The sequence below is a fragment of the Myotis brandtii genome, unplaced genomic scaffold (genome assembly GCF_000412655.1).
Source record: "Myotis brandtii unplaced genomic scaffold, ASM41265v1 scaffold2658, whole genome shotgun sequence".
NCBI lineage: Eukaryota > Metazoa > Chordata > Mammalia > Chiroptera > Vespertilionidae > Myotis > Myotis brandtii.
Window position 1 is genome coordinate 77,101 of NW_005360118.1, and position 14,399 is coordinate 91,499.

At 55.9% G+C, this 14,399-nt stretch overlaps 1 protein-coding gene across 1 annotated transcript in view; it reads right to left on the minus strand.

The window, feature by feature from the left end:
* SHANK3 (SH3 and multiple ankyrin repeat domains 3) overlaps positions 1–14,399 on the minus strand; it is a 48,470-nt gene that overhangs the window by 20,081 nt on the left and 13,990 nt on the right. The window contains exons 10-17 of the mRNA XM_014541197.1: positions 13,879–13,970; positions 13,298–13,566; positions 7,583–7,658; positions 7,218–7,300; positions 6,613–6,737; positions 6,382–6,514; positions 5,394–5,474; positions 1,195–1,218 (exon numbers count right to left, since the gene is read on the minus strand). Of these exons, the coding sequence (XP_014396683.1) occupies positions 1,195–1,218; positions 5,394–5,474; positions 6,382–6,514; positions 6,613–6,737; positions 7,218–7,300; positions 7,583–7,658; positions 13,298–13,566; positions 13,879–13,970 (883 nt within the window). The remainder of the gene's footprint in view (positions 1–1,194; positions 1,219–5,393; positions 5,475–6,381; positions 6,515–6,612; positions 6,738–7,217; positions 7,301–7,582; positions 7,659–13,297; positions 13,567–13,878; positions 13,971–14,399) is intronic.

A 14,399-nucleotide genomic window follows, 5' to 3' on the forward strand; every position in this document is an offset into this window, starting at 1 on the left:
ACTCACACACACAGCTGTGGCGGGGCCGGGGCGGATGCGGCTGTTTGAACAAGCCGGGCCTGTGGGGGCGATGAATCACCATCACTGCCCCTCCAACTGGAGGCAGTGCGCAGGCCACAGCACAGCTCCCTGGGAGCCCCGCTAATGAGCCGAGCACAGAACCGATGTGCTCCAGAAATAGTTCGCATGTCGGCCTCAAGGTGTGCACAAAAGTGTCCACAGAGGAGACTCCATCACCTGTTTTAACGCCTGAAAAGATGCCCAGGAAAGCACTTCATTGGGACTGGGGAAGGGGCGGCGAGAGCTCAGAGGGCCAGGCTGCAGGTTGTGCAGGAGAGTGGACTGCAGGCGGGCAGGTGTGTGCTGGCACAGGAAAGGCCCGTGGGTCCCAGAGTGAGGACCAGTGAGCACTGGGTACATGAACAATGAGGGGCCACAGAGCCACCTCTGGCTTCTGTGTGGCCTGGACTCCTGTTCACTGAGAGGTGGGAGAAGCTGGCGGAAGCCAGGCCCTGAGATCTGACAGATACTGGCCCTCAGTGCCCAGGCCCAGACTCTGTCCCCACATGGATGCTGTGTCCCTCGAAACCAGGCCGGACGTACAGGGAGGAGCCTCAGAGGACGTGGCAGATGAGGTCTGAAGGTAGCAGCAAGGGGTGGGGAAGCCAACAGGTTGGCGATGCTGGAGTAGGAACTCCAGGCTGTCTCCCCAGTGCTGTGGGCCCAGACTCATGCTCTGAGGGACTGTCAGCACTGGGCTTGACCCCAAAACAGATCAGCACGGAAACAGCACCCACACACCAGGCACAAGGGAGCCCCCAGAGCAGACAAGAAGAAGCAACCTGGGCCAAGTCAAGCACCAGACACTCCCACCCCCGAAGTGTCACAGCTGGGTCCTAAACCCGCCCTCCCTGGCTCCAGGCCTCCACTCTGGGGGTTCCCAGCTCTGCCTCACCAGGCCACCCCAGCTCACCTGAGCCACAAGGCCCCTGACCAAGCCTATCACATCCCCAGGTGACCCTAGCCAGGTCCTTCTACTGTGCTCCCACCAGATCCCAGAGAAAAGGCCATCAGGAGGGTACAGCCCAGGCCTCCGGACCACCCTGAGTGAACTGGAACCTCCTCATACACCAGCACTTCCCTGGACAGGGATCAGGCGAAGCTGTAGCCCTGGGGACACAGCAGATGACTCACCCCCTTTCCTTCTCCGAATGGAGGCTTGGAATCAAGAAACAGAGCAAAGGGGGTAAGAGGCAGGCTTCATCCTCAGCACCTGGGCCCCATTCCCCACTCCCTTTGCCCCACCTCTCTTCTCCCACCCCTTCTAACAACCAGGACCTCCCAGATCCCCACAACCCCCAACCTACACTCTCTACCAGACCAGAGGGGCAAATCTGCCCAATGCCAAATTAGTACACAGCTTGAAACTCGAGGCAGAAACAATCACAAGCAGAGACATATGCTTTTGTGTGCATGCACACACACACGTGCGCACACACATTTACAGTCCACTCACACATGTACACATGAGGCCCATGCAGTTCCACTCACACTCATGCACACTTGTGTGTGCCTACACACACGACACACACACACTTGTGCACATCCACATACATTGACTCACACATGTGCACACACGCTGCCCATGCATGTTTGCGTACACATATGTCCACACATTTGTGCATGTCAACTCACACACAAGTCCACACATGATGTTCACGCACATGTTTATACATGTCTACTCACACACGATTACACACATGCTCATGCACATCCACACATACTTATACACTCGCTTGTGTATGTCCACTCACACATGTTTACATACATGCTTGTGCACATCCACTCACACACGATGTGCACATGCTTTTCTACGTCCCCACACATCCACTCACACATGTGCACACATTCATGCTCATGCACACACAGACATGCACACACAGACATGCACACACATGTGGAGACATCCACAGACAAGTCAGTCAAATTTTTTAGAGACAGGGCAAATCCCATAAAAACCAAGTATGGGGTCACTGATGGCATCACTGGTTGCCCGGGGACATTCTGCACAGTGTGTTTCCAACAAAGGGCAGGCCAGTCAGAGACCGCACACTGACGTGGCACCTGCCCCAACGTCCTCATCACAGAGGAAAAAAGACCCAGAAGCTCAAGATTTACCATGAGAAAGTGGGTGAGCAGGAGGGGACTCAGACCCACCGGGCACTCCCAAGTCTGGGTCTCCACTGGCCTCTGCAGCCCCAGCACGTCCTTGGTTCTTATTGAGGAGATGAGCATGTGGGAACCCCGATGCGCACTTGCCTAAGAGCACTGGGGTGTCCTGCCCTTCCTTCTGCCACCTGTCTCAGGGGAGGGTCCCTGCCCAGCCCCTTCCTCTCTGTTGTTTCTGCCAGCCCCTCAGCCATTCAGGGCTTTGCTTCTCCCCCACACTCTCTATGAGCCCCCACCCTTGCCACCTGCTTTTTTTGTCACCTCACATCTTCCTTTCTTTCCAGCTATTTAGGTCATCTTCTTGATAGACTACAGGGACCCTAAATGGTCCCATCAGTTCTCAACAGTGTGACACAGAACTGACATGTTAATACTGGCAGTGAGCCAACGGGCCTTATTTCTACCTTTTGAAAGCACCAACACTGGACCGCAAGCTGAGCTCTGTAGTACGTGGGAAGACCCTGATGCTGGCCTGGCTTCCTCAAACCAGGTATTTCTAGAGGTCGGCACCTGGGCTGGCTTCCCAGGACAGCTGTCCTCTGGGGGGCAGAATGGATTCTCCTCCAAACAGAGAAAAAAAAAAGCCTGGGTCCAGCTTCAACCAAAGCCGTGACCCCTCAGTCAGCAGTGTGGACAGAGGCTCTGTGCTAAGCTGTTCCTTCCTCATCCTTCCCGAAACTCTGCTCCGGAAAAGTGGACGAAGATGACGCCGACCTGAGGCTGCAGGAGTGAGCCCCTGGAAGACGAGGGTTACACAGCAGCAGAGGGAAAGCCCTGGACCAGGGCAGAGAGGAGGGAGGATCTGCTGTTCAAGGGTTTCTTCACACAGAGCAGCCACTGGTCCCTGGATTACAGATCTGGGGTTGCCCAAGCACCTCTTCATGCAGAACTGGGGGCTCCCTTCTGAACGTGCTGCTGAGCATGGCTGGGTAACAGCCTCTGGAAGGAGGCTCCTGGGACCCGCCCACCAGAGCCTCAAGATGGTGTCTAGCCAGACCTCGCTGCCTAGGGGTATTGGTTCATTGATCAGTTTGGACCCTCAATCAGTGTAGCAGATCAGCTCCCCATGACTAACCTTGAACCCTTGTGACCCTGAGGCCAGAAGTCTGCTAGCTTCCCTGCTGCACTCTTGAATGAGTGGGTTTTAGCAGGATATAGAATTCTAGGTGGAAAAGCATTTTCACACAAGACTCTGAAGTTATCATTCCATCGTCTCCTAGAAGCTACTATTGCTGATTAGAAATCAGCTGTCAGTCTTCCCTTCCTTCCTAGGTCACCCAGCTTCTTTCTCTGGTGGTTACAATTTTTCTTTTTGTCTATGGTGTTCTGAAGTTTTACTATGACAAGTCTACATGTGTAGATTTATTTTATATTTCCTTGCTTGGGACTTACACTTCTTTAAACTGGAGTCTCGTCTCCTTTTTCAATTTTGAAAATTATCAACCATTTACTCTTCAAATGTTGCCTCTTCCCCAAAGTTTTTATTCTTTTGTGTCTCATCTGCCCTTTGATAGTTTGTTATCTCCTTGTCTCCTGTGCTGCATTTTAGGTGATCTCTTCAGACTTTTCTAATTCACTGTTTTCTTCTTCAGCTGGGTCTGTGAACAACCCTGCCACACTGAGGAATCCTGTTCATCTCAGAGATTTTTTTTTTAAGTCCCAGTGGCTATAATTTTTGTTTCAATACAGTTTTTTAGGAATCCTTTTAAGATCTGCTTTTTCTTTCTTTCTTTTTTCCTTTTGGTACTGTCTTGTTCTTTCACTATGAATTCTGTCATTTCTCTTAAACTCTGTATTTAAACACATTATTTTGTCTCTTTCATATTCTTCTATGATTTTCAGTTCTTTTGATGCTAATTCCAGTTCTTGGGTGTGGTTCCAGCTTTGGGTCCAAAACCATATCTCTTGGCTTTGTGGGGGCATCAAAGCCTCAACCCCTTGCCCTGGGAATCTACATCCTGTCCCAAGCCATCATGGACTATGGCAGCATCAGCTTCCTCTCTTTTTGGCTCTGATTTCTTTCTTCATTTTTGAGACCTAGAGAATTCCTGTTCTTTTGTTTTAAGTTAGCTATGTGTTTTTATTTTATTCATAATATTCATGGGGAAGGAAAATCCTGTCAATTCTGTTGATCTTGGTGGCTGTCTTCCATGATAAACTACAGTCAAGAGTACCAGCTTGCACAGGGTGGCTCAGCCCATGGCCAGGATGGGATCAGGGCTCAGTCAATGACTCAGGTCAGGAATAACTTTAGCAGACAGGTAGGGCTCTTTCTATGGCTAGGGAAGAACCAAACCTAAGCCAGGGTTGAAGCTCATTCTAGAACCAGGATCAGGGTCAGGACTGGGATAGATCCTGGCTGAAGCCAGGGTAAAGTCTGGGACTAGAACTGGGTATAGACTGTAGAAGGACAGAGCACATTAACAGTCATGTGACTAGGACACGCTCATGATGAGGACGCTGATGGTCACGAATATCAGGACATGGCTACGTATATCTGGACACACCTATGACGAGGCTATTAACAGTCACGTATCTCGAGACAGGCCCACAATGAGGTTACCAACATCACTCTGGGATTGTGCCCACAACATGCCCCATCAAAGCCCTGACACACTCTTATGTGCCTCCTGCAGCCCACGAAGGCCTGCCCGTCACTGAAGCAGTGAGGTGCACACAGCCCTGTGAGGTCAGCCGCTCACTGTAATTACCCTGCTCAACCAGTGAGTGAGCTGGTGCTGAGAGGGTAAAACAGATGCACAAGTCACACAGCCAGTGCCCGGCAGAGCCGGGGCAGAGCCCAGGGCCCGGACTCCTGCCCTTTTCTCACGTGGGTGAAACGAAGGAGTAAAGTCAGACTGGAGAGCCACAGGCAGCACATGTACACGCATGCAGACACACTGGTGGGCCAGGCCCTGCTTCCGCCACCATCTGGTGGCCCCATATCCATCTCCAGCCCTGTCTCCAGCCCCTTGGCCCTCATCCCATCCACATGTCTCCCCCTCATCATCCCACCATTCCAGCACCCACCCATTTACCTTAGACCTCTTCACACATCTGTCTGTCCTTCCTGCCCTCTCTCCCTCTGCCTGGCTTTGGCGCCAGCTCACTCCACCTGGCCACCCACCCTGGGCTGCCCTCAACCTCCCGCCCCCACTGCTCACCAAGTTCCTCAAGCTCAGCCGTCATGGACTTGGAACGCAGGGTCAATGTGGTGCTGGGGGCCCTCTTGGGGGGCGGCGGGGCTGCAAAGAAGAGGGAGGCCTTGGACCTCCTGTCCAGCAGCAGGCAGCGCGGCGTGGCCAGGTGCAGGTGCCACTTGCGCTCCACCGCCTGGATCTCCTCGTACTCCCGTGAGGACGTGTCACATTGCGCCAGGATCTTGTTCAGGCTGCGGCTGGATGCAAACTTCTTCATGGCGCTGGGAGCTCAGGGGGTGCTGAGGGCCGGGCTGGCCAGGGGCCTCAGGAGGTGGTCAAGAGCCCCAGGAGGGGTCACGGTGCTGGCCAGCTCTAGCCTGAGTGCCCACCCTTTAGCCTCTGAAGGCTGAGCAAGGGGCACCAGAGCCATGGGGTGGGGGCTGGGAGGGGTCCCCAGCAGGCGGGACTCTTGCTGCTCCAGGGCTCTCCCAGACCCTGGAGGCCACTGCCCCTCAGGGGACTCTGGTGTGGTCAGCTAAGCCAGGGCTTGGGCTGGGTCCGGCCAGCAAAGCCTCCTGGGCCCAGGCTGATCCGCGACATCGCGCAGGGAGAAGACGCTCTTCCTCTTCCCTCAGGTGCCACCTCCCCCTTCCCTCCGACAATGAGCGGAAGGCAGCGTCAACCTCACAGTTGCTATGGCAACCCCGGCCTCCAGGCAGCTGCTGGCAGTGCAGGGAAGGAGGGCTCTTCCACACCAGGGGCTGGGGGATGCCAGGAAGCAGGGGGCGGGGATCTGAGAAGGGGTAACCTGGGGTCAGGGGTCACAGACTGGGGGCCAGGGGGCCAGTCCAACAGCAAGAACTGGGAAAGCACCCAAGCCACGAATGGGGCATTTCACTTGGGTTCAGACATCTGATGTCAGCAGTCTGGGGTCAGGGGATGGGCAGAGAAACATGGGCCTGGGATTAGAGGTCTAAGGTCAGGAGCCAGAGGGGAGAGCCTGACACCTCACCTCTGCGTCGAGCCCCGTCTTCTTCCGGCTTCCTTGTCACCGACACAACCTTCATGACGAGACGGTTCCCGCCCTGGCGGATCAGAGCCACCACCTGCTTATGTCCAACCTTCACCACGTTCACCCCGTTCACCTGGGACAGACAGGCAGGTGGGTGGGGGTGGTCCAGGTGTGTCCTCAGGGCTCAGAGGTCAGCACCCACCTAGACGCACAGGTAAGGATGAGCCTCACCTCGATGAGGAAGTCTCCCGTGCGCAGCCCGGCCCTCCAGGCCACGCCCTCCACATCCACAGACTCGAGGTACTGAAGTGCAGGGAAGGCCGGTGTGGGGGTGAACTCCTCGATGGGGGTCTCTGCTGCAGGGTGGGCGGGGCGTTAGGGAGGGGCTTCACTAGTGTGTCCAGGTGGAGGCGGTTGTCACACAGTAACAGCCCAAGAGTGGTGCAACATGGCGAACAGATAAAACCAGGCAGAGCGCCCTGGGCTGGGCAGTGGGCAGGCGCCACCCAGGACAAGAGCCAGTTCGGGAATCCAAGGTACATCCCTCTGAGAAACTCCCCTCTCACCCCCACCGAGAGGCCCCACTGGGTCAAGCACACAAGAGCAGCAATCTTGGACGTCCACAAGGAGGAGGAGTCCCTGCCCTGTACTGAGACATTCCAGACCAAGAGTATAGTCACAGCAGAGGGACAAGGAGGGGTGGGGCCTGGAGAGGGGATGGGGTGACACTGGGGACAGGAGCAGGGGCAGGGAGGAGAGCAGAGGGGCGGAACAAAAGCCCCAAACAGTTTGCAGCCCCTGCCAGCCTGACACCCCAGCGCCCAACCCTTCATTACCTTTGGCCCCCCGAAGCACGAACCCAAAGCCCTCGTGGTCCCGTTTCTGCAGGATGGCCACCTTGTCATCAATGACATAATCGCTGGTGGAGGAAAGCAGGGAGGGGTGAGGGGAAGCCTGCTAACACGCTGGCCAAGCTGACCCCCACGCATGCCCCAAGAAGGGTCCCTCAGGCAGGACCCACCCTCGGAGGGTTGCCCTTGGACGGACCCGGGAGGGCAGAAGACAGAAGGCTGGGCACCACCGCTCCCTCCTCCTTCCTCTTCACCCAGGCCTCCTTGACCAGCTCTCAGCCTCCCTTTACATTTGACATCCCACTCACATGCGTGCCCACCTGCCCACCTGCCCACCTGCCCTGCGGTACCTGTGAGAGGTGAGGCTGTCATAGGAGCCCACAGTGTAGTGGCGGAAAAGTCGCTTCGTCCGGTCCTCCCGTGTTTCTGAGGGGAGTTTCAGTTGCTGATGGAGGGTCATATCCTCCAAGCGGCCTGAACAGCCCCTCAACCACAGTGGTCAGCAGCCTCTGCCCACACCCCCTGGCCTGGTTGTGCCACATGGAAGTGGGGAGTGGGGGAAATCCCGGGTCCTGGGCCCAGAGGTCCTGAGGTCAGAGGGCTGAGGGGACCATATGGGAAATTCTGGCTTCTGGGGTCAGGGTTCAGAACAGGGCAGGGGCTGTGGGTCATCTCTCCCCCATGCACATGGCAGACCGGACAAGGCCACAGAGAATCGGAGCCCGGAGTTACCAGCAAAGATGTCCATGTGTGAGGCACATGTGTGTGGCCCACAGTCGCATGTAAGTGCTGTGCTCACATGTGCTTGTGCATATGCATGTCTCTGTGTCCAGTCATGTACCTATGTCATGCTACATGCCCACATGCACTGCCATGGAAGCAGCACTGTGTCTTCACTGAACCCCTCACACGGCCCACTGATGCTCAACCTCACGGGGTCCCTTGCTCCAGGTCCAGCCTCTGAGTGCACAGAGTCCGGGTGTGGGGGCTGGGTCCCTTCCCTGATGTCACTACAACGCACAGAGCTTTTTCCCACCTGTACTCTTGATCTTGGCGTCCCTCACAGCCACTGTCCCACCCTGAGCCTCCCTGATCCCCTGCAAACCTGCAGGTTCTATGGGACATACCCATCCAGCACCTCCCTGCTCCAGGCTCACTTCTCCAGCTGCCCATGAACCAGATTCTCTGTCTCCCAGACCTCATAGCACCTCTGCCTCCAAGGTGTCCCCCAGATGGTTCCACTGCCACTCACATTTCATCCCTCAACTCCTCCCTCATTCTCTATCATTTTAGTATTTCTCAAGATTAATTTATCCATTCAACAAGTATTTATTGAACTCCTGCTGTGCACCAGGCACTCTTTGTTTTAGGCCTCTGAGAATACAGCAGATAACAGAACTAAGCCCCTACCCTATAGAGTTTACAATTCTTTCGAAGAGAGGGAGAGCAGACAAGAAATACGTATATACATAACATGTCAAATGCTGGTAAGTGTTAAGAGGATGCAGGACGGGGTTACAGAGAAAGTTCACGGTTCTAGGTGATGGAGGGATAATGGATGTAAAGATGGATGGATGGGTGGTCACATGAAGGCCTACCCAGGAAGAGACACTTGAGCAAAGGCACAGGCCATGAGCTAGCCACCATAGATTGCATGGGTAAAGGATTTCCTGGGGGCGGGCACTCAGGGTAGGAAATGAGATCAAATGAGAATCTGATTTTTTTAAAATGTATTTTTATTGATTTCAGAGAGGAAGGGAGAGGGAGAGAGAGATAGAAACATCAATGAGGAGAGAGAATCGTTGATCGGCTGTCTCCTGCATGCCCCACCCTGGGGATCGAGCCCACAACCCAGGTATGTGCCCTTGGGCGGAATCAAACCCGGGACCCTTCAGTCCGCAGGCCGATGCTCTATCCACTGAGCCAAACCAGCTAGGGCCCTATGATTTTTGATAACCTATCTCTTCCACTAATTGTGAGCTAACATTTATTTCTGTGATCCTAGCACCTAGATAACTAGAAGGATAGATGGGTGGACTACTGGGTGGGTGGGTTGTTAGACGAATGACTATATGATGGATGGAGGGAAGGAGGGATGGAACAAGAAATAGATGGAAGGAGGGATAGAGAGCAGGAGGGATGGATGAAGGGATCAAAGGGTAACAGATACATAAACAAATGGGAAGGTGGACTGAGTGGTTTGATGGAGAGGGGATAACTATATTGGTGGATGGATGGAAGGATAGGTGGACATATGGATGAACAGACAGACAGATGGACAGACAGATGGACGAGAGAGTGTGTAGATTAATGGACAGACGAATGATGGATGGACAAATGGATTGGCGAATAGACAGATGGATAGAGGGATGGATAAATGGATGAACAAATGGAGAGATGGATGAAAGAAGGGATGGATGGGTAGATGGATTGATGGATGGATGGATGGATGGGCAGATGGATGGAGGGATGGACCAATGGATAGATGGACAGACAGATAGATAAACAGATGGGTGGGAGGATAGGTAGATAGATCGGTGGGTGAATAGATGGATTGATGGACAGATGGATGGATGGATGAATGGATGGATGGAGGGGTGCATGGATGAACTGATGGTAGGACGGACAGATGGACGGAAGAAGGAATAGATAGAAGTAAAGATGGATGGCTGGACAGATGGACAGGTGGATGGATGGAAGGAGAGGTGGGCGGGTGGGTGGATGGATGGATGGATTGATGAATGGATGGACAGACAGACAGAGGGGTGGATGGATAGGTGGGTAGATGGATGGATGGATGGATGGAAAAATGGGTGGATGAATGAAAGGAAGGAGGGTTGGGTGCACTGGGTGGTCTGGGTGGGTTGATAGATGAGTAGATGATGGCAGGACGAGTGGGTGAGTCAAAGGATAAAGGATGTAAGAGTAGAGGAAGCAGAGGCTGGATGGAAAGAAGAAAGAGCCCCTCTTAATGCACATGTCAGGGCAAGTACTGGCCTGGGTGGCAGGATCTGCCACTACCTTGTGTGATGCTCAGAATGCCGACAGTCCCCTTCCAGGCTCTCCCTATAGAGAAGGGAAATCCACCCTGCGGGGCCCCTAGGTTTATCACCCTGGCACCCTCCCAAGCACTGATCTGTTCTTTTCTCCCCTCTTTGCACACACTGCCCATCGTGACGGACACCCGCTTGGACACCCCTGCACTCACCATCCTGCGTCCCAAGGCCAGAGCAGGCCAGGCCTCATCACTGCTCAGGTCAGCACCAGACTCCTCCTTGCCTCCACCACACCCTTCTCACATTCACCCAACTGTAGACATGTCCCCCGTGCCTGCCTGCAAAAGGACCCCAACTCCATAGTTCACTAGCCTCCCATTTTCAGATTTTGTCAACCAAAATGTATTTATTATATAACACAAATTCATTTTCCAGTTTCATTAATCAGGCACATGAAGCCAGCAGAAGTGAAAACACACAGCATGACCCCCCCCCCCCCAAGTACTGGAAAGGGAGGGAGAGAAGAAGGGAGAGAGGAAGGGAGGGACAGAGGAAGGGAGGGAGGGGAGGACAGCTGCCAGAGCCACAGCCTTCCAGGTGTCCTACAAACCAGCCTCCGAACAGACAGGGCTTCGCCTCATCATCTCCCCCTCACAGCTCAGGGGCTGTAGGAGGCACCCTCTCTGCTAATCCCGGGCATCAGCCTGGCCCCCATGTGTTGGCACAGTGTCCCCTCCTTGGCCTCTAAGTCTCTCTCTGTCCCTACTCCAGTCTCAGAAACAGATCTTTCTTTGGATCTGGGCCTGTTGGAAGCAGGTTCCCATTCCTGGGCTGCCTCTGGCCTCTGGCACAACCCAGCCCCTGGGTCCCAGATCAGACTCTGCCCAGAGTGCTGGCAGGCCCGGCCTGCACCGAGGACAGACTTACTCCGTGCCTCCCAGCAGGCAGACTCCATAGGCCTCTCTCCCTCTGCCCACCCAGGAAATGCTCCTGTCTACCCAGGTACCTTCTGACATTCTTTCGGTGACAAACCCCAGAGCCACCCCATCTAGGAGCCCTGCACTTGCCCAGAGGCCGATAGCTCCTGCAGCAGGATTCTGTGTGCTCTCTCCCTTCCCAAGACTTCAGCCCACCCGCCCCTCAGCCGCCTCCAACCACCCTGCCTGGCCCTCACACTAACCCTGAGTGGCCTGCACACTCAAGACAGCACCCCGTCTCCTCCTGCCACCCTGCCACAAACTCTAGTCCACTGCGTTCCCCCTGGAGCCACAGCCACCTAACAGGCCTCACACCTCCATTCCAGCCCCACCGCCCCTCCCTGCACACTCAGGTGTCACCCACCCAGAGCCTGTGAACTGCACTGGCCACAGCACAGACCCTGCAGCTACCGCCTGTGTCACAAACGAGGCTGCTCCTCAGGCCGTGGGACCGGCCCTCCTAGAAATGGACCAACATCCGCTGTCCTCCCTCTGGGACCTGCTGGGGCAAGCGAGTCGGTTTCTCTATGGGAAGTGCTTGAGACCACAGCTGACACCAGGACGCTGCTCAGAGCACGCCAGGTGGCAGCACGCGCAGACGGGCTCTGCTCCCGCCACCATCAGCTGACCATCCAGAGGACTCCTGGTCACCCTTCAAGGCTCAGCTCAAACGCCTCTGCTTCGAAGCCCTGACTCCTCAGGCACCTGGGAGCATCTTGTGCTAACACTGCGTTAAGGCCGCACACAAACGTGAAACCACTGCGCTGCCTGCTCTTCTCCAGGCAGAGAGCCAGCCTCTGTGATCCTGGCTCCCAAGACAAGATCCAACCCACGTCAAACACCTAATAAACATATGCTATTCTCAAACTCCAGCTCCAGTCCAGACCTCCCTCCCACTCCCCCAGCCTCAGCCTCAAGTCCAACTGCCCTGGAGCCACACAGTTCTCAAACCAGAACCAACGCTGCCCACCCCATGAGGGAGCACAGACCACTCCCAACTCAACTCATCTGGAGGGCCCCTCCTCCCTCTCCCCTCCCCGTCAGGTTTGCACCAAGGCCCCAAACTCTGAAAGCCTTCCTCACCGGAACAGGCCGCCCCACCTACCCTCCACAGGCACACAATCGGGGTCGCATCCCTGCCACACACCCAGCCACCTGGAGAGCCATGGGGGCAAGCAGGGAAGAGCCAAGCAAACAGGAGAAGGCACCTGCTCAGGAGCAGGTCAGAGGCCACGTTCCACACAGGACAGTAGTCCGGGCCACCTCGGGGTAGGCGTCCCTTGGGAAACTCTCAACCCAGATTAAGAGGGCACAGCCACCCAGGGCCCAAGCCCTGTGCAGATAAAGGGCCCTGAGCCCTTGGTCCAGAGATACCACTGGTGACCACCACTGGCCACTACTCAGGAGAGGTCTCTCTAAGCCAGAAATAACGCTCGTGGGTCTGGGAGACTCCTTGGACTTGAGTGCTCATTGCAAGGCTATTTATTCCCCAGCTATGCAGCTGCCCTGGCCTGGGGCCTCCAAAGGGCCTCAGATCACAGTACCCAGAGGGGTCCTTCCTGGAGGCCAAGGCCATCCCACCTGCTGCCCTCAGCCTGCCTGGCTGCAGGGCACCCACAACAGCCCCTCTGGGCCCAACTGGCCTCATTTCCTCTTGGCAGATCCAGGCCTCCCTACACTGCCCACCTGGACAATCTGTCCACTTTGGAAAGACGTCTCTCTTCTCACACTGACCTCATTACTTGTCTGCCAGCCATGCAGGAACCACGCACTCCAAGCACCCAGTATTTCTCTTAGGGTCATGGGGGGGCAGTTGTATGGTCACTGGGGGGCACATGTGGGATCTACACAGATGCATGTTCATACATGTGTGTCCTGTGGGCACAGCACACATGCTTCCACTATTGTGTGGTGTCCGTAGGTACGTGCAGGGTGTGTGTGTGCCGTGTGTCTGCTGTGCACACAAGTTTGCGTCCACGTCGAATATGTGTTTGAGTTTACCCTCGTCTTTTCTCTGAATGTGCACATGTATTCAGCTCCAAGCAAGGCCAGAGGGGAGCTAGGGAGCCCAGGGGATGTGGGGGTCACTCACCATGCCGTGTATCATACTGTCTCATCTGCACCTCCTCCACGCAGTCGGCCGGGAACCAGCCCGTGCGGCCTTTCACGGTCCCCTCCCAGAAACCGCCCTCCCCAATGCTGAGCACTGGGGGGACAGAGGCCAGAAAGGCTGTCAGGCAGAGCAGGGCCACAGGGACCCAGGCCTCCCCCACTGCCCCCACCTCCACCTCAGGCTCAGGTTCTCCCCACCCACCCATCACCCTTCCTCCCTCCCCTTCCTTCATCCTCCTGGCGTTTTCCCTGGAAAGATTTCGGGATCCACACGGAAGAGAAACGAACAGATGGGCACAGCACAGGATGGGCATGTGGGGGACAGAGAGACACACAGATGGACACGCTCGTGGGGGGACAGGAGGCAGAGGCGGGGGCCACCATCCTGCTCCTGCCCAGGTGAGCCCTCTCCTCCCGTTCCATCCTTGCTGTCACCCACCCCAGGGTCACTGACCAGAGTGCAGGTCACTGCTCTGCCAGGGGATTGGGCCACCGATGGACCAGGCAGGCTGGCCCTCAGGACTGTTTCCTCCCCAGGCTCCCCTGGCACAGGGCACCCACGGAGATAGGGCCCCGGTGATGGCAGAGAACCCCAGGCTGAGAGAAGGCACAGGGTTCCCCAGAACAGAGGCAGCCCCGTGCCAGAAGCCCTCCTAGTACACAGACACCCACATCATTGTCACAGACATCACCCACAATGGCACAGGCTCCCCACGGGCACAAGGATTTCCAGGGAAGAAGTCCCAGAAGTGACCTAGGAACCCCCTAACCATAGGGAGTCTGTAATGGGATAGGGCCCTTCGAACACAGAGAATCCCGGTGACACCAGCCCCCGTGACACAGAAACACCCCACGACGAGAGGAGCCTCGGTGGGGGCACAGGGAACCCATCACGATGGAGGGACAGGAACCCCATGCACACACACCCTCCCGGACACGGAGCCCTTCACGACGACACAGGGGTCCCCCGTGGCAGATGCATCCCATCGTGACCGCCGTGGCTCAAGTTCCCAGGGCGACCCCAAAATGGCATCAGCCCCTCCAGACCGCGGTGCACCCGACCCCGCCCCCCGCGCCCCTCA